The sequence below is a fragment of the Podospora pseudocomata genome, chromosome 5 (assembly GCF_035222375.1).
Source record: "Podospora pseudocomata strain CBS 415.72m chromosome 5, whole genome shotgun sequence".
NCBI lineage: Eukaryota > Fungi > Ascomycota > Sordariomycetes > Sordariales > Podosporaceae > Podospora > Podospora pseudocomata.
The window spans coordinates 1,495,269-1,513,143 of NC_085889.1; the positions used below are offsets into that span (position 1 = coordinate 1,495,269).

General features: G+C 52.8%; 6 protein-coding genes and 1 non-coding gene across 7 annotated transcripts; 5 read left to right on the plus strand and 2 right to left on the minus strand.

The window, feature by feature from the left end:
- Positions 1-886: 886 nt before the first annotated feature.
- On the plus strand, positions 887-970 carry QC762_0078260. The gene has a single exon. It is a non-coding gene; the product is annotated as a tRNA-Ala (tRNA).
- Positions 971-1,568: 598 nt separating this feature from the next.
- On the minus strand, positions 1,569-5,857 carry QC762_503640 (uncharacterized protein; the record flags this gene model as incomplete). Its single annotated transcript, XM_062890782.1, has 6 exons — positions 4,299-5,857; positions 4,050-4,225; positions 3,205-3,975; positions 2,680-3,135; positions 2,127-2,605; positions 1,569-2,040 (listed from the first exon to the last, which is right to left on the minus strand). The coding sequence occupies exons 1-6, from the start codon at positions 4,675-4,677 to the stop codon at positions 1,569-1,571; spliced, it is 2,733 nt and encodes a 910-aa protein (XP_062741900.1). The 5' UTR covers positions 4,678-5,857.
- Positions 5,858-7,256: 1,399 nt separating this feature from the next.
- On the plus strand, positions 7,257-8,763 carry QC762_503647 (uncharacterized protein). The gene is made up of 3 exons (XM_062890783.1): positions 7,257-7,297; positions 7,345-8,302; positions 8,354-8,763. Exons 2-3 carry the CDS (start codon positions 8,157-8,159, stop codon positions 8,622-8,624), a joined length of 417 nt encoding a protein of 138 aa, XP_062741901.1. The 5' UTR covers positions 7,257-7,297; positions 7,345-8,156; the 3' UTR covers positions 8,625-8,763.
- Positions 8,764-9,095: 332 nt separating this feature from the next.
- QC762_503650 (uncharacterized protein) lies at positions 9,096-11,188 on the minus strand (the record flags this gene model as incomplete). The annotated part of the gene is made up of 5 exons (XM_062890784.1): positions 10,400-11,188; positions 10,224-10,342; positions 9,772-10,151; positions 9,605-9,703; positions 9,096-9,549 (listed from the first exon to the last, which is right to left on the minus strand). The coding sequence occupies exons 1-5, from the start codon at positions 10,605-10,607 to the stop codon at positions 9,096-9,098; spliced, it is 1,260 nt and encodes a 419-aa protein (XP_062741902.1). The 5' UTR covers positions 10,608-11,188.
- A 911-nt stretch (positions 11,189-12,099) lies between these two features.
- Positions 12,100-14,077, plus strand: QC762_503660 (uncharacterized protein). Its single transcript, XM_062890785.1, has 5 exons — positions 12,100-12,150; positions 12,174-12,950; positions 13,015-13,144; positions 13,206-13,762; positions 13,838-14,077. Exons 2-5 carry the CDS (start codon positions 12,232-12,234, stop codon positions 14,001-14,003), a joined length of 1,572 nt encoding a protein of 523 aa, XP_062741903.1. The 5' UTR covers positions 12,100-12,150; positions 12,174-12,231; the 3' UTR covers positions 14,004-14,077.
- Positions 14,078-14,757: 680 nt separating this feature from the next.
- Positions 14,758-15,153, plus strand: QC762_503665 (uncharacterized protein; the record flags this gene model as incomplete). Its single annotated transcript, XM_062890786.1, has 1 exon — positions 14,758-15,153. One exon carries the CDS (start codon positions 14,758-14,760, stop codon positions 15,151-15,153), a length of 396 nt encoding a protein of 131 aa, XP_062741904.1.
- A 700-nt stretch (positions 15,154-15,853) lies between these two features.
- On the plus strand, positions 15,854-17,638 carry QC762_503670 (uncharacterized protein; the record flags this gene model as incomplete). Its single annotated transcript, XM_062890787.1, has 1 exon — positions 15,854-17,638. The coding sequence occupies one exon, from the start codon at positions 15,854-15,856 to the stop codon at positions 17,636-17,638; it is 1,785 nt and encodes a 594-aa protein (XP_062741905.1).
- Positions 17,639-17,875: the final 237 nt, after the last annotated feature.

Consider the following 17,875-nt stretch of genomic DNA (forward strand, 5'->3'; position numbering starts at 1 on the left):
ATCGTGCTGTGATTCGATTTCTTCAATCCACCCACTCATCCCGCCTTCGTCTTCAAGAATCCCCATCCGCAATCCATCGATCAACATCAAGTCAAGCTTTTTCCCGTCGCCATTTCACTCCCCACATGCCACGATCTCATCCCCAAAAGCAGGTAGCCACTTCCCACATGGCACACACATGGCACCACACACGGCTGTTCCATCTTATCTCGCTGATGGATCTCGACCAGGTCCCCAAGTGGATCGGACCAAACTCCGTACCCAGCGAGGAAAAGAAATCACACAGTCCCACCTGCACGTGGGCTTTAGATTCACCCCCATTCACTAGCGAGAGGTCCCCTGTTAGTCTTAGAATGTGGAAAAACCTAAAAGAGACGAATGCGGTGGAAGATCCAGGGTCTTGCCGATAAAAGTAAAGAAGACGCTGATCTCTTCTAGCTCACGCCATTTTCGATTGCCCGGTGGAAAATAGAAGCTGCCTTCCCTGCGTGCAATTACGGATGTAGCGATGATTGCGAGGTCAAGATGGCGTGTATGGCGGAATGTCACGGGACAAAGGGGATCAAATTGGGTTAGGGTTGAGAGATGGCCCCTGAAATCTTAAACTGACCTTGTGTGGCGGGAGGGGCGGCATGTGGGCGGTCAAACAATCCGGCGGGAGTCACCGATACGCAATAGGTCTTGGGGATGGTGCTGAAGATATCTGTGTAAAACGTAAAATTATTAGCAATGTCTTACGGACTGATAAGTTGCACAACCTCGCTGTCTCTCCCGCAGTGACATGGTCCTCATCGCTTCCCCACTTCCTCGGCACGGTAACACCACTCGCATTTCGTCTTGCCAATCAAGAAGCTAGCTTTCGACAATTCTTCTAACAACTTCTAAGGGGCAATTGGTCTAGGGGTATGATTTTCGCTTCGCATTCAATTGCCAATGTGAAAGGTCATGGGTTCAATTCCCATATTGTCCATTGTTTTTAACACTTTTTAACCCACTCTCCTCCCCACTTTCCATCTCTAACTGTGACTGTTGCGCCCCCCGGAAAGCTTCTCACCTCCTCCTCTCCACAAAGTGGAAATTCCCTTGATGATGTGAGTGGAGAGGGAGGGATGGGTTCTTTTTGTCAGCTTTCATTTGTTGGCATGTGATTACGGGCTCGCTCTCTCTCTCTCGACACAGGCAGACATCTATCTCTCTCAACACCTGAGTTGGAGCCTCCTACTTGGGAAGACAAATATAATACTGGGACGTCTTTTCTTTTTGCTCCGAATTTTCCTTTTTATCCTAGTTTCTTCCTCGGGACTAAGTGAATATTGTTGTATGCAGGCTTGTTATATGTGAACTCGCTGTCGATGTATTGAGACAGGATCAGAAACGGAGAGTTGGGATGGACAATTGGATGTGTTGATAGTCTGTCTTGGAAGGCCTTTTCAGTCCATATTGACGATTGAGCCGTCGTCTAAGTATTACCACTCACTGGCTGTGTTAAAGGAACCCGTGGTGCTGTGGTAATGAACTCGGTAATCTTTCATGAGGCGATACTGTTCTGACGCTTAGCTATCTATGCCCTACACAAACCTGCGATAACGTATATCAACAGATTCGTCACTAGAAACTGATCTCGCGGGTCTCTCTGGATTATACGTCGGCCTGCGTTCCGGACCGATAGGATACGCCGGCTGCATATGACTCGGCAGACCCAGCGGAACCGGGTCCGTCTGTCCAAACCACCTGTCCACTATCTCCCGTCCCTTTTCGCGGTCTCCCGCCACTTCACGGAATATCCAAGATCCCAAACTCCAAAACACCCACTTGAAGGTATTTCCCAGCTCACCCATCCAGTAAAGACCGAACAATATCACAGCGAGCGTCACCGGGATGGCCGTGGCCCAATAGATCCACTGGCTATCCTCCATGTCCCTGATATCGGCCGTGTTCATGCCAAAGATGCTGGATATGGCGCTTAGGGGGAGAAATATGACGGTGACAATAGTGAAGGCGTAGATGGCTTTGTCTTGTCGGAATTTTGTCGTGTCTGCGCTGTATTGGCTCTGATGTTGTTGTTAGTTGAGTGTAATTGTTCAGGAGAGTGGAACAAACTTGCCATCGCCCTCAGGTTCGCGCACCTGGCTCCCAGCTGATGGAACTCTTGCTTCAAAAGGTCAGTCTTGGAGTGGCATTCGAGAAGAAGAAGCTTTCGATATCCGCCGGGGTCGGTCGGTTTGACTTTGAACAGGCTATCCTCGCTGGCCAGGTCAAATGCGAAAGGGTTGTCGTACATGTCGAACTTTGAATGCTCCCGACCATACTCCCAAGCCCGAACCTCTGTCTCTCGGTGTTGATGACCTCGATAACCAGGCTCACGGTCGCGGCTCCACGACTGGATGAACACCGGCATAGACCTGGAGTGACCGGCAGCCTGGACAATTGGTTTTTCTTTAAAAGTGGTAGTATTGTCGATCTCATGATTCGCATTCTCCAAGAGCAGAGAAAAGATGACGTATTGCTGGAGGAGTGTCTGCAATATGGCTTGGATTTCCTCACCGACGAGTTTGAGGTTCTCTTCATTGGCCCTGTCACTTGGTCTCTTCGATATGTCCGTTCCCTGGGGGGCAGTTAGCGTCTCTGGATGATACCCAACGGGGCACACTTTCCACCCTAACCTCTATGCTCACTTACAATTTTGTCGAGACGGTTGCGGTAGATCTGAGCAACGTCGCTGTATGTGTTCGCTTGTTCCTTGTTCGAGGGTGAATCAGGTACATTGGGTGCGCTTTGTATGAGCTTCAAGCTAATCAAGGAGAATATCTCCAGGGGCAAGATGACGGAATTCTCAACGAGAGACTTGGGGGAGAGTGAGGTGATGATTATGTTGGCGCCCTCTGCTGCAGCTCGCCTCGCATCGCCAATCAGCCGCTCGGAACGGTCACTGTCTCTTGGGAAGCTGGCCAGGCCCAGAAGTAGATGGATCCAGGCGTCGATAATCTGGGTCGGCACGGTGATCTGAGCACGATCGGCGCCATGGGCGGCAGAGAGAATCTCGCTGAGCTGACTCAAGTCCAAGGCTTGCATTCTCAGCTGATGTCGGATGGTATACATGGAAGCTTGGTACCGATGCTGACCCTCGCGTTTCTCCTAGTGTCACAAAAAATGTTAGTAACAGGTCTATCGTTCTTGGATCAAAGACATTTTGTCAGGTCTTACTCCGATGATGGTCCTGACAGCCCCCCAATATCTCCTCACGGTCGGCCCATCAAAGTCTAGGGGGAGGAAGAAGGCAAAGATTATTTCGGCAGCATTGAAGATGTCGATCTTGTCCTCAAAGTCCCGCTGGGCACGCTGGTCTTTTCGACCTTGCGACTCGACAGAACTAAGCTCCGCCGCCCGTTTCTCCAGGTAGCGACGCACAGAAGCACGCGTATCTTTAGTACACGACTTGTAGGCTTTCGCGTCACCGAAGCTCGGCATGTAGAGCAGCCAATCACGGATTTCCACAAGCTGCTCGAGTAATGCATCTTCAACGCTGTCATCGGAGTTTGGGGTCGATACGCCAGCCATACAAGTAAAGATAGCAAACCCGTTGGCGTTGGTGAATCTTCCGTCGGTGGTCTCGACAGTTGCAGAGGATGAGCCGCCATCTCCTGCAGTACCGGGTTTCGTTGAAGTGTCTTCATGCGCGGAACTTGTTGAGCTCTGCATATTCCCTTTCCCTTTACTCGCAATGTCAGGGAGTAGTCTTCCGCGCTGTGGCGCCATAAGTCGTGCACTTGGCAAGTCAGTCACTCGAGACCTGAATATAGAACGGTAGATCAAGGTCCCTAACACGTACCCCAAGTAGAGTTCCAGCTTAACATGATTTTTGATATGCCGAGCGCGGTCCCAAATTGCCGGCCAGTCTTTTGCCGTGATCTTTCGTTTGTTGTGAAGGAGCTCGAACTTCTGAGGCCAGAACTCGCTGAAACGAGATGTCAAAGCCTGTGGCATTCCCAATCATGTCAGCCAGCTGGGCCATGTTTCAGACAGACCCTTATGACACTACAAGCACTCACAAACCATGTCTGGCATTCATGTAGCGGTATTGACCACATGACACAAGTTCCAAAACAGACCAGAATCTTCTTGGTTCGTGAAACCCCCGCGAGGACGTCCAATGACCCGGTTGTCTTGATGACATAGTCACCAGGGAAATATTTATCCGGCAGGTTGATGTATGTGACGATGAGCGCTGATAGCAATCCGATCCGTCAGCTTCAAATCTGTGTATGCAGATGTAACTGAGGTAACAGTCTGAAACCTACCATTGTCAAATATCAGACACCAAAGTTGTGGGACGTGAAGGCAAACCTCCTGCTGTAGATTATTTCCAATCCCACAAACGGCCTGTCTTAGATCTCGACTTTTGGCGACGTGGGAGAACTGACTTTGTAGCAGGGTGGGGGCTGGGACGGCGGAGGCACTTCCGGCACCGGCTTCGAGGCCTGAGTACGGTTCAGCGCTGAAATACGGAAGTGCGATCCAGTGCAAAGTTCGAGCTTGTGTGCCCTTGTACTGGCTGTCTGCTGGGATCTCTCCACGGAGATAAGATGGCTTCATTCGGTGTACATCTCGGCCGTCCGAGAACTGCATCGACCGAAAGTTGTCATTCCCTAGCTTTGAGAACATCTTTGCCGCTGCCATCTTCTCTCCAGTCGAGAGGCTCTCGATTCGAAAGATTTCTCTCTGTTTACAACAATGTCAGTAGAGTCTCTGGTACTTTCAAGGGCAGATGAACTTGCCGAAAAATGCTCAAAGTCCAACATGGGCCGTGATCCACGAGGCTTTATGTGACTTTTCTCAGGGTCAGCCAAATCGAGGTCCAACTGGTAAAATCAAGATTTGTATACAGATAAAGATCAAGGGCTTTCTCACAACCACCGAAAAAGAGGATGATATTTCATATTCTTGTCATCCACAACTGATAGCCTCGCGGCATGATGCCCTTCCCGAACTCCGTCACCGATGTACTGAGACTCGAAGACATGGGACACGGAAGGTGCCCCTATAGGGTCGTGGGACTTTTCCTGGGGTGCGACGTCTTCATCTTCATCATCTCCTGAAACGGCCCCGGCGCCCTTTGCTGACACGCCGCGGGAGATGCGAGAAGGTGTGAAGGAATACAGGGTGGATGATCCAAAGTCCTCGTCGCTATCGGAAGCACTATATCGGGACGAATGTCGGAAATGGTGTCTTCTAGGCGGGCTGTCCCGGCCTGAATCCGATGATGACGACGACCTTGATCTCGCCCGACTTTCTACGTCTAGTGATTCTTCTCTGATGCTGTGGCGCTCGGGGTTCCTGCTCCTTCTCCCTCGTCCGATACGCGCACGTGGTTCGCTCAATGACTTGCCAGGAACCGCAACTGGGTACCCTTGAGGTGCCACATATTGATAGACAGGCGTCTGGGAGTTTGGGAGAAAATAATGTGGAAAGGGAGGGGGGAAGGGAGGGATAGGAGCGCTTTGTGGGACCGGGATGTACTGTTGCTGTGCAGCCGGAGGTTCAGCATGGGGCGGGCGAAAGGTAGAAGAGGGGTCGGGGCCACGAGATGCCGAGAAGTCATTGGGGCTGAAGGACGGCAGGCGCACCGGCACTGTCCCTCTTCTGCGTGGTGGCTTGGGAGTGAAAATATCGGGATTTGGAGCCGACATGGTGAACAATGATTCTCCGAACTGTGGGTGGAGATTGGAAGGGAGAGAGCATGTTGATGAGGGGCAGCCTGAGCTGAATCACAAGAATAAGATCGGACAGAGTAGGTAGGTTCTGGCCAGTTGGGGTGGCAGATGCAACCTGGAGGCAGCACCGTAAGCCGCATATTATCAATCCATAATAGCGCTAGCCATGACGGGAAAATTGAATGCTCTTATCATACGATGATGTGTGTGTCATAATGGATGATCTGAATAGGTATTTTACCTACCGTACTTCAGGTTTCCTTCTTGTGTGATATATGTGCTTTTGTCCATTCTCTTCAATTATTACTTTGCATTAACTAACTGCCTGGGTTTTAAAACTTAAAGCTTAGAGCCAAAGCTGATAGATAAGCTATCGATACTTGCTGGTCCTAAACAATATGAGCAGAGCTACGTATGTCCAAAAGCATCTCTCCAGATGTCATGTTCTGAGGCAAAATATCCCCACAAGCATGAGACTCGCGTGGACCTTCCACCTGGACGTGGTTCAGAGCTACTCCGACAAATGGTTAGCACATTGGCATGTTGAGATGAGAGCATCAACCTTGCTCTGCTGAGTTTCAACGCCTCTACTCCCGCAAGAGGACGACAAAGAACATGACAGCCCTAGAGTGTCCGGGACTATTCTTGATGGCGAAAGCCTTGCGGGTTTCGGGTCACCTCATTCAGAGCAGAAATATTCTCAACCATGTGTCATACACTGAAGGCTTATTTTCTGGTTTCATTGCATGGTGAACATCAACACTGGCCCAAATTGGTGTCTTGAGTCACACTCTAGCCTCATCTAGAACGAAACAACCAGAGACGCAGTCTCCTCTTGGAATTTGGCGTATTCACTCACAATCGTTCCCCAGGATAGAGACAAGGGTTCATAGTCCGAGAATAAAGTCCGACTCGTTTTCGTAAGTCCTATTTTGGCATGCTGCATTACGCTATCGTCTTGCAATGCAAATGCAGCGCTAAGAAAAGTCCCATGAAGACGAAAACAGTTGACTGGAGGTACCTCACAAGACTGAGTATTGTCTTTATGAGTAACTTTGACTAAGATCAACCTGTGGTCTCCGATCCCTGCCAAGTTGTCATCCGGTTAAATGCGGGGAAGCATGCCTATTCATCCCTAGGGCTGACTCCTGTGGTGTCTAGGTTGTTCATTCGGTGTGATGTTGCTGCCTGTGCTACGGGTGCATCATGCTCCCATGGTAAGGTGCGGAGAGCGTGCCAAACTTTGGTCGACTTTCCTCTCGCTCTTATGAGAGTCCTCTTTCTCTGGAGAACTTCCGCTGCAGCAGAAGCCCATCTACCAGCAAACGTGTTGAGTCGACAGCTACGTAAACTTGCCAACGTGGTGCTCAAACGCTTCTGAACTCTGGGATGCTAGCATCAATGCCTTATCCATCCTCATGGTACCAAGCTTTGTAGACACTCGGTGCACCCGGCCCCGGTCACTCAACCCCCACATGCTTGCTCCGAGAACCGGGGAAAGCTTCTATTGCCGGGGGTGTACAACGATGCCAATATGCATGGCTCGAAACAGTGAACCCCGCACTTTACCTTGCTGTCAGACTAAGGTACTTGCCCTAGAAGACATGCAGGGGACCGCCACTCATACTAGTAGGGACGGCGCGGCACGAAAACTATGCCCATTGTGTCTGATACCTACCTTGTAGGGTTTTTCTTCACAGTCGAGGATCAACTGCTGCAAAAAATGAAACAAAAGGCAATCTAGGGCGACAGAAGACAAAGTAGTAGGCAAAATATTGAGACTCGCTGAGCTGATGAATGGGGGCCTGTTGCGGCTCTGTCAACCGTCGGCTCCCAAATAGTCCAGCGCTGATATACGTGACAGCACAGTCGTACAAGTGTACCAATCGGATGAAAACCCCCCACTTAATGAGCAACATGGTCTAGTGGGGGTTTGGACAACAACGCCCTACCAAACATTCCTCCAGCTTGGGTTTGGTCAGTGCGATGTTTCTCCTACCTGCAGGTTGCAGACTTCTTTCCTACCTTTGTGCGTGGGCGAGACCTGGTTCGCCACGACAAACCCCTACTCACCGTTCACCGATCCTGGAATAGCCTCATTTCCGCATGCACATACCTTACCTAGCTCCTTCTCACAAGCATTAGTCGAGCTCCTACCCAAACAAACCTCCCTTTTATCAATCCTTCACAGGATCACAGGACATCACCACGCCAAGCCCGACGGCGACAGAGCTGCTCAACAGAAATGCTCCCATGATCAAAAAGGGTCAACGGAGGTTGGAAGTGGCGAAAGCTCGTCTATAAAAGCCATAAGGTATCCTCCAACATTTCAGCCTGAATCTTCTTCACCATCACCACCACCACCACCACAACTCACCTTCATATCGTTACTCAATCTCAACAAAAAGTTCTGATCACCTCAGTTCTTTCTTCACCACCACCAAAATGAAGTTCACCATCACCGCCGCCGCCCTCAGCCTCCTCGGCCTCGCCTCCGCCGCTCCCGCCGAGGTAGTCGCCAAGCAGGCCCACGGCGCGACCAGTGCTCAAGTCACCAACTTTTCCGTCACCTGCGGTTCCTCCTCCTGCTCGTAAGTCAAACTCCTCCCGACCCGGACCTTTACTGACAGATTGATTCCCAGCTACACCGCCCGCGCGGTGATCCTCCCCGAGAACGTGGCCGTCACCTTCACCCACACCACCACCGGCTCCACCATCCCGACCAACACCGGCTTCTTCACCAGCAGCGACCCCGCTGTCTTCTTCCGCATCAACAAGGCGCTCAGCGACTACCGCTTTGTGTTGAGCGACGCTCATGTTGTTGGTTCGGCTGTCAACTTGGATTATTTCAGCCCTGGGTCGCAGTGGACTGCTAGTTCCTACAGCGGGCCTTCTTCTTTTACTCTTTCTTAAGCAAAGTGGTGGGTGTGTTCTGGGCGGGTCTGTGGAGGAGGGAGTGTGTGAATGGAAAGAGGTGAAGAGTTCAATATCTCAACTGGAAAGGGTGTGTGGACTTCAAAGTAGTTTCATAGCCCGGATATGACAAACAGACTTACATGGGTGCCTCCTTTATCTCTTGGGTAGCTCTGGAAGCTGTTGTGTTTGGTTGAGGGCGTCTGCTTGAGGTCAAATGATGAGACACTGTTGTATACCATCCACTCTTTACTCATGTCATCTCTCATTCGGTCAGGTCGTGGCCTTGCCGGCCACCCCCTAAGAATCGGCGAAGATTACATACACCGAGGCCTTTCATACTCTCTGCATTGTATGGGTAGGTAACTGCACAGGCATCTTCAACACGGGCATCGGATCACCACCTCTATGATACCCTCCAGTAGGTACCCTATACTATCCAAAATTTAAACCAACCTGGACTCAGACCGCTCAACACCTCGCATTCCCCCCCTTAACAGTACTCTCACAGTTCCCCTCCCCCAACTCCTCCCACCCGCCATTACTCTTCTTCCTCCTTGCATCACCATCTCCCCCAGTCTGGCCATCATTGTTCTCAGCCCTGCTCACATTAACGCTCATCGTCTTCTGGATCGTCTTCAACGGATACTCATCCATCCCGTCCTCGTCCCCCACAAGCTCCCTCTGCGACCCAGTCCTGAACGACGCCTTGGAGATTGACTCGTTCTGGAACGTCGGCGGCGGGTACGTTCTCGCGGTGGGCATGCTGCCACTGACATTGCTATCGCCCGTCCTGCGGGAGCGAGACCCCAGAATGCGGGAGCGGAGGGATGAAAAGAAGGCTGATTCGCTGAGGACGTTGCTCCAGAGACCCGGGAGGGCGGGTGTGCAGGCCACGATGACGGTGCCAAAGACTTCCATGTAGCTGTTTGTTGATGTTAGTGATTTCTGTTTGTTGGGAGGCACCGGGGAAGACATGCGCTGTGATGGCTACATTGCCGCCGTCCCAGATGGGATCGATGGTGTAGTAGGATACCCTGACTCTGTAGACCAGACCGACGATGCTGGTGACCACGACGCTGTGTGTTGTCCAGGTCAGTAAATATATATTTGCCCTCCAAGTCCGAGGTACCAAGTGCCCACTTACAGGAACCCAATCAAAAACACAACCAGCAAACCCTTCTTCTTGGGCCGACTCAACGTCAACCCGGCGATGATGGGGAAGGGCATGATGAAAAGGGCCAGATCGGCCACCACGGCGCAGACATTGACGGCGATGGTGGCAGGGGCAGTAGTGGCACACCTCGCGAGGACGACGTTGCCCCATTCCTCGCCTGGCCGGGGGATGCAAAAGGCAAGCACGATGACCTCGTACGAGCCATAGGCTAGGAACGTCAAGGTCAGGAGTCCGTAGCAGGTCATTCGGACCCAGGTCAGGGTGCCGAAGAGACGCAAAAAGAAGAAGACGAGGGAGGCCTTCACTGCGAAGTGGGTGATGGAGCCGAGCAACTGGTCAGCTAGGCGAATCTATGGTGCATCCCATGTTAGCACGATTCGGTGTTGGAAGAGACAGTTCTGAGAGGAGCTCACCTGCATCACCTCGACGGTGAGGGCCGTGATGGGGACATCCCAGGAGTGCTTCCCCAAGCCCTTGCTCATGCTGGTGTATAGGCAAGACCATTGTGCGATCCCGACGATCAGACCTATCACGCAAAGCCCTGAGGTGGAAGTAGAATATCAGCATCGTTCATGGCAGACCACAGATAAGTACCTACAGTCGTCTGCGAATAGCTTCCGTGACTTCTTCAGTCCAGTGATGACCCGGCTCACGACGAAAAGCCCGGCAATGATGATGAAGGTCACGCCGGTACCGAGAACGGTGGGTGTGAGTGACTCCCCGCCCTCAAAGTCCGGGGGTGCTCCGCTTGGGTTCGGCGCAAAGGGAATCTGCGACGGATCCATCCCGGGTGGCAGTCCTTCCATGCTGGGCAATGCCGACGACTGTGTGACACGAAACAACCAATGGAAGAGACGGGGGGTTGAACGGGAAGAGGGAAGAGGAATGGAACGATGAGAGAGGGAGCCGGAACGGTCGGTGAGTTGAGCAAGCAGGCAGGCTTTGGATCATAAGCACCGGGTACGCAGCAGTCTCAATATGTATGACAAGACAGCAGATCCGACTGAACCATAGTGGGTAGATGCGACTACACACCGTTCATGTCTTGGTATTGTGGGCATCCGCTACTGGGTAAGCAGCAATGCGGCCCAGTCCCAACTCGTCCGCTCACCATCGTGAGCGACCCACCTTCTTTGGTGTATGTGTATGAAAATTCCCGGGTTGTCGGCGGAATATCAAAGTGAAGACATCCTACCCAACTTACTCACCACTTACTTCACCATAGTACACTGCTCTGTAGGTAGAGAGCTTTGAGACACTAGATGTTCAGCATCTTGATGAGAGATGCCAGAGAGGACTTGCGACCACAGGCTGCTTCAGTTGCATCAGTGCCTGAAAGAAAAAAAAAGAAAAAAACAGCGAGTGCGGGGTGGTAGCGCTTCTGCCCTGCCACTGACTAAGACCGATGTTTGGAACACTGCTGCACCCTTTTCGGACAACAGGCTCGATGCTACGCTGCCGGCTGGACAGAAAATAAGTAGAGACAAACACTAAGCCACGCCATGGGCAACTACCATTCCTGAATTTTCTGTCTGTTAGCGTCAGCGCTACATGGGTGCTTACTGATCCTTTCCATAAGCTGGTAGCGCGACTACCGCTAGGCGTGTAGGCTCGCGGCAAAGCCGATGCAGGGCGCCAAAGACACGACAGAAATAGTGGGCCGTATGAGAGATTAAACTGTGCACTGTGCCATCTTGTACCTTTCCCACGTGTGCACAACGTTGCAACATCGCCTAGATGCATGCTCGTGGCATAAAAGCCAGCGCCGTTGCTCCGGCTCGTAACTGCCATCTGACTGGAGCTACCAACTCTGAAGAGAAGAAGCCTTGCACTAGCAGGGCAAAGGTGTCCAGCCTTAGTCAATCCGAGAAGGGCACAGCAACCGATGTAACTGCCCGCCGTGAAGATGTCTTGCAATTCCTGTAGATGATCAGTGGCGTAGCAGAGACGAAGTCCCTTTTTGCACGGGGCAATCCCCAAATCGGGCTGAGCGTGCAAGACACAACGACATACGACCAACGCCGCAAACACATCACGCCTTGGCGGATTGTTCGCGACCAACCGGTGGATAAGACGGTGCGTTGAAACTTGAAAACTTATCAAGAGTGTGGCATTGGTGCCGACGCTCAAAGGGAGCCCCCTATCAGTGACAACTGGATGCGAGATGAGCCAAACTGCCCGTGAAGTGACTGGCTGACCAGTGTGCAGTGCCACAACTGAGACTTTTTGAGTATAGTAGCTATATAAAAGAACCAAACCGTCGGGAACCTCGGGATGGTTCTCGGGACAGCTAAGGCGGCCTCGATGATCAGTTGATGTTGATAAACCATTCTGTCTTCAAGCTTCCAGAAGTTCTGTCTTCAAGCTTCCAGAAGTTCTGTCTTTGTTCACCATCCCAACATCATTCACCTCCCCAAGGCAGACGCTGCCATGTTGCTAAACACCTTTTCCACCGGCGGCGAGACCGAGGGGTTCGTGCTTAGTTGCTTATCCCTGGCCATCGTTTTTACACTTGTCAACATCGTCACCTCTTCTCGGACATGGCTTGTGGCCCACTCGCCCATATCTTTCCTCAAAAGACGTGCTCGAGCATGGCTTTTCCTCTTTCAAGGACCCAAGATCATCGAGGAAGAATTCAACAAGGCCGGACCTGGGAAGCCATTCCACATCGACGTCCCCGAGAACCGTTATGTCGTCGTGTCGTCCTGGAAACACATCAAGGAGATCGACTCAGCTCCCGACCATGTGCTCTCTCTTCAGGCCGCAGCCAAGCAGCTGCTTCAACCCAAACACACCATGTCAAGCTTCAACTGGATGGACAAGAGGGGTGCTGAGGGGATTCCACTGATCAGAACCCTTCGCGTCATGCTCACGAACCACTTGCCTGAGGTTCTTCCCCAAATCAGACGTTCAATGAGCGCCCTGATGGACAACGAGATTGATTCGGCCCCCAAGCTTGAGGATGGAAAGACCATGACGCCAAAGCTCTACCACATCATAATCAAGGCCATCGCACACTCGAATGCTTTGGCGTTCTTTGGCGAGGACTTGGCCAAGAATGGAAAGTTCATGAAGGCGGCCATGACCTTTATTGAGCAGACCTTGCTCATTGCTGAGATCTTGCGGTTGCTGCCCCAGTTTCTGTCCGAGTAAGCTCACCTTTTCCCGTCGCTGTTCGAGGGCGAGATGTAGCTGACTTCCTACTCTTTCAAGGCCTATCGGAAAATTCCTTTCCAACAAGCTCAACTCCAGCTCTGTAATCTTTGATACCTTGCTCCCAGTCGCTGCTGAGCGGGTGGACGAGTACGCCAGAGCCAAACTTGGACAGAAGGTACCTGAACATGTAAGTCTCGCCACCTTGCGCCTGCGAAAATGCAATACTGACAGCTGATTCCTCTCTGCAGAAAGACTGCATGCAATGGATCATGGAGAGTGCCCCAAGAAACAGCCCTTGGACGGCCGAAAGGATCGTCTACGAGCTCATTGCCTTGTGGTTTGGATCAGTCCACATTACTTCCACCACCGTCTGCTTCGCCATCCACGACCTCTGCCTCCACCCGGAATACGTCGAGCCCCTCCGCAAAGAGATCGAGGCCACCGGCTGGGAGACGTTCGAGAAGTCAGGCGGCAAATGCTTCCCCCTCCTCGACAGCTTCATGAAAGAATCCGCCAGGATAACACCGGTCGAATCGGTCAGCACCCGCCGCATGGCACTCGAGCCCTTCAAACTATCAGATGGCACAGCCGTCAACCCGGGCGAATGGATCGTCACGGCAGCCCGCGGCATGGCAATGGACTCGTCCGTCTTCTCCAAACCCACCGACTTTCAAGGCTTCCGCTTTGCGGACCCGGCGGTTGTCGCCAAAATCGACAGCCGCCCATCATTCTCGGCAGGTGACAAATCATCTGACTTCACCAGCATATCTGACTGGCAGCTATGGGGCACAGGAAGGTGCGCTTGGTAAGTTTTCCCTCCCCAGTCCGAGGTTGTTTGACTAAGAGTAAGACACTGACGTTGCTATCACCAACGGCGCAGCCCTGGGCGGTTTTACGCCACGGCAGTCATGAAGGCCATGCTGGGGTTGCTCATCGCAAAATACGATATGCAGCTAACGGACCCAGGGGCGGCGAGGTATTTTGCTTGGCGGACGTTTATTTATCCTTTTCCTGGGACCAAGATTAGCTTGACTGCGCGGGAATGAGGGAGGGGAGTGGCTTGTAAGATTTTAGATACCATAGTCGCATACGTGAATGAAACATAACTGTTATTTTTACTGTGATCTTCCACGCTACTGCGCAGTGGGTGCGGCACGGCTATCGCACATACTGCGATGCTATGCTCGCTGCTGCCTTTTCACGATATCACCTCACCTTCCATTGCTCGTACTCATAGACCAATAGGCTGAGCAGACTTGATGTCTAGATTGCCGCGTTCTTGGTTCGCAGCGCTTCGCCGCAAGGCTGCAGTTGTAGGTATCAGATGCGCGGCTGTTTTGGGGGGGCATGTCAGCACGGCAGTGGCAGAAGGACCCGTCGAAATGCCGTTCTCCAGTTTTCCAGCGCCCAGCCAAGTCGCCGGTTTGGGGGCTGGAAAGACGAGCCGTGCTGTGCCTCTCTCAACCGGGCCGATATCCGCGCCGCAGCAAAGTCGGATGAAACACAGCACTTGATTGGGACAACACCTCCGCACTGTGCAACAAGTACGTTTGTTCTGTCTGCTTGTCTGCTTGCAGCCCCTACAAACAGCTAACCGCTCGTGGCTTTCCCCCACCTCCCCTCCTGCTGCTCGGTGCATATCAAGACTCGTGTTTCGCCCGTCTTCAGCTTTGCTTGCCTCCTTGCCCACACCTCCAATACCTATCTTTTCCTTCCTTCCTTCCTTCCTTCCTGCCTACCAGAGATCGACAAAAAACTAAACCTTTTCCAAGAAATCCGCGCCTCCGCTGGCAAATCACAATGTCGTATCCTTTCTCTCTACGCCACATCCCCGCGCTTATTCTCGCCGCCAGCAGCACCTTTGGCGGCATCTGGCCAATCTTCAACGCCGAGGGGGCCATGCTCGAGTTTGGCTTCCCTCCCAACGTCGCCCAAGCACCCGAGACAAAGCCTGTCATGGTTCAAGGCCAGTCTCGCACCACCATCATCGGTCTTGTCGCCTTCCTCTTTTACTTTAGGGGGAGATTCGCCGAGTTGGACACCATCATGACGGTGTATGGGTTTTATGCTGGCATTCTCGACACGTATATCGTCTACAAGGGGGGCAACCCCAGCTGGGCGCTCTTCCGTCTTGCGGCGTCGTGGGTCTTTGGTTTCTGCGGGATCGCGGGGTTAACTGCTTCCTCCTTGCCTTGAGCTGGGTGTATCTTGGGTTTGTTCGTTGTGTTCGTGGCTTGGCGACACGTCTTGTCTCGGTCTAGATCATCAGGTATCAAAAATAAGGCGGCTTCTTCGGCCTCGGTTTAACGTTGTTGGACTGTTGGTTCCTATGCGCAGAGACACGGGCTGTCAGGCAGTCAACAGTCTGACTTGTGTGGATGGGGGCAGGGTCCTCTGATTTGATATCCAGTATGTGTTTTATATTAACTCCCGGGGCACTGCACGTGTGCTACCAGCTCAGCCTGGCCACGCTACCACACCCCCCTTCATGCACGGTAAACGTCCCGACGTGCATGCAACCCCCCCTGGGACGCCTGGAAAGCGACACACTGTGTCGACTTGAACCTGTCATCAGCTTGTCGTTTGTTTGAGCGATGATCTCCCAACGCAACATCCGAACAGTTGGTTCGCATTTTATATGACTTGTCAAGGCAGCCTGGCCCAACCGACAGACATTTTATTTTTCTTTCCACCTTCACCCCTTCCCCCCCACCATTCTCCTCCTCTCATTCCCTCAATCCTCCTCCCCTCCCACATCTGCCGGGGTTGTAACATGTACGGACTAGCTCAAACGGCTTTTTGAACGCCGCACCCGCTTGATCCTTCTCCGTCCTCTGTCTCGACTTCACCTCTTTCTTACAGTCAGCTCCATCATCACCAGAGCTCACACCAAATCATGGCGGCTCCCCTAGGCCCAACAGCCTCCCCCGCCGACCCAGGCTCCCTCCTCCAAACCCCCTCCCACCACAACACCGCCAAGACCTCCCGCACAGTAGTCAAAGAAGCGGACAAGTTCACCCACTCCCTCCGCATCTGGCTCGTCTTCCTCGTCCTCTGCCTCCTCTCCTTCATCTCCGCCATCGACGCAACAATCATCACCACCTCCCTCCCGACGATAACCCACTCCCTCAACCACGGCTCCCCGGCTTCCAGCAACGACTACGTCTGGATAGCCAACACCTACCTCTTCGCCTCCACCGCCCCCCAGCCCTTCTTCGGGCAGATATCCAACATTTTCGGCCGTCGCAACCCGATGCTTGTCTCCATCGCCTTGTTCGCCCTCGGGTCAGGCATCGCCGGTGGAGCGAGCAGCGTTGCCATGCTCATCGCGGGAAGAACAGTCCAAGGGCTCGGAACGGGGGGGTTGTACGTCCTGAGCGATATCATCATCTGTGACATGATCCCCCCCAGGCATCGAGGGCCGTATCTAAGTGCTGTCTTGAGCACCGCTGCTATTGGGACCACTATCGGCCCCATCATAGGAGGTGCGTTGGCGAGGGCGGATTGGAGATGGATCTTCTGGCTCAACCTGCCTGTTTCTGCTGTTGGGTTCGTTGTTGTTTTGTTGCTTCTCCGGGTGAGGTATCAGAGTTTGGGGTGGGGGGAGGTGGTGAGACGGGTTGATTGGGTGGGCAACGGGCTGTTTATCCCCAGTATGGTCAGTCTGTTCTTTGGGCTTATCATGGGGGGCACGAAGGGTTACCCTTGGAAGAGCGAAAAGGTTGTTGTTCCGATAGTGGTGGGTGTGGCTGGGTGGGTGGCGTTTCATGTTCATCAGTCCGCTGAGGGGAAGAGGTGGGGTCCTGTTGAGCCGAGCATGCCGATGAGGTTGTTTAAACATAGGACATCGGCGGCCGGGTTTGTGATTATATTTTTCGGGGGTGTGGTGCTGCAGGCGATTAGCTATTTTCTGCCCGTGTACTTCCAGGGTGTGCTCGGGGTGAGCCCGTTGACGGCGGGGGTGTACTTTTTGCCGTTTGCGCTGGCGATCATCCCTCTGGGGGGGATGACGGGGTTTTTCATGTCAAAGACGGGGTTGTATATCCCTCTGCATTTTGTCGGGTTTGCCTTCAGCGCGATCGGGGTTGGGTTGTTCTCGTTGCTCAGCGAGAACTCGAGCACAGGGACGTGGGTTGGGTTTCAGATTTTGGCTTCAGCGGGAACAGCTGTCATCTTTACCGCTACGCTTCCGTCGACGCTGGCACCGCTACAGGAGAAGGATGTCGGCGTCGCTACGGGGACATACAGCTTTGTGAGGTCGTTTGGCCTGGTGTGGGGCGTCACGATGGCGAGTATCGTCTTCAACGGGCAGTTCAACACACGGCTGGAGAGCAACCCAGTGTTGAGCCGGGAGCTCAAGTCTTTCCTGGCGGATGGAGCCGCGTACGCTTTCGTGTCTGCCTCGGAGGCGGAGGGCGGGATCCGGTCGTTGCCAGCTGACATCCGGAGCGCGCTGATCGGGATTTACGTCCACGCTCTCAATGCGGTCTGGTATGTCATTGTTGGCATGGCCGGTCTAGGCTTCCTTGCCACGTTTGTTGAGAAGCATGTGCCACTTCGAAAGGAGCACGAAACGGAGTTTGGGCTGGTGAGCAAGGGTGAAAGCTCTTCTGATGATGCAGCTGAAAAGGGTCAGACACCACGGCCTGCCAGCGATGGGGAGGCGAGGACAAAGCAGTAGGCCTCCCGTGAGTATAAGATTGATCCGGCGAGGGTTATGGAGATTTGAAGGGCCGAGTCGGGTAAAGACCGGTTCCCATTTCATGAGTGTCAGAACATCTACATCAATTAATAGTTAAACACGTCATGTCCCGAAACCCTTATCCAGATCCCATCCACATGTTTCGAAACTTTCCATCGTCACAACTAAACACCGCAAAGTCAGTAGAAACCAAGAGACCAATGTCGCAAAACTAAA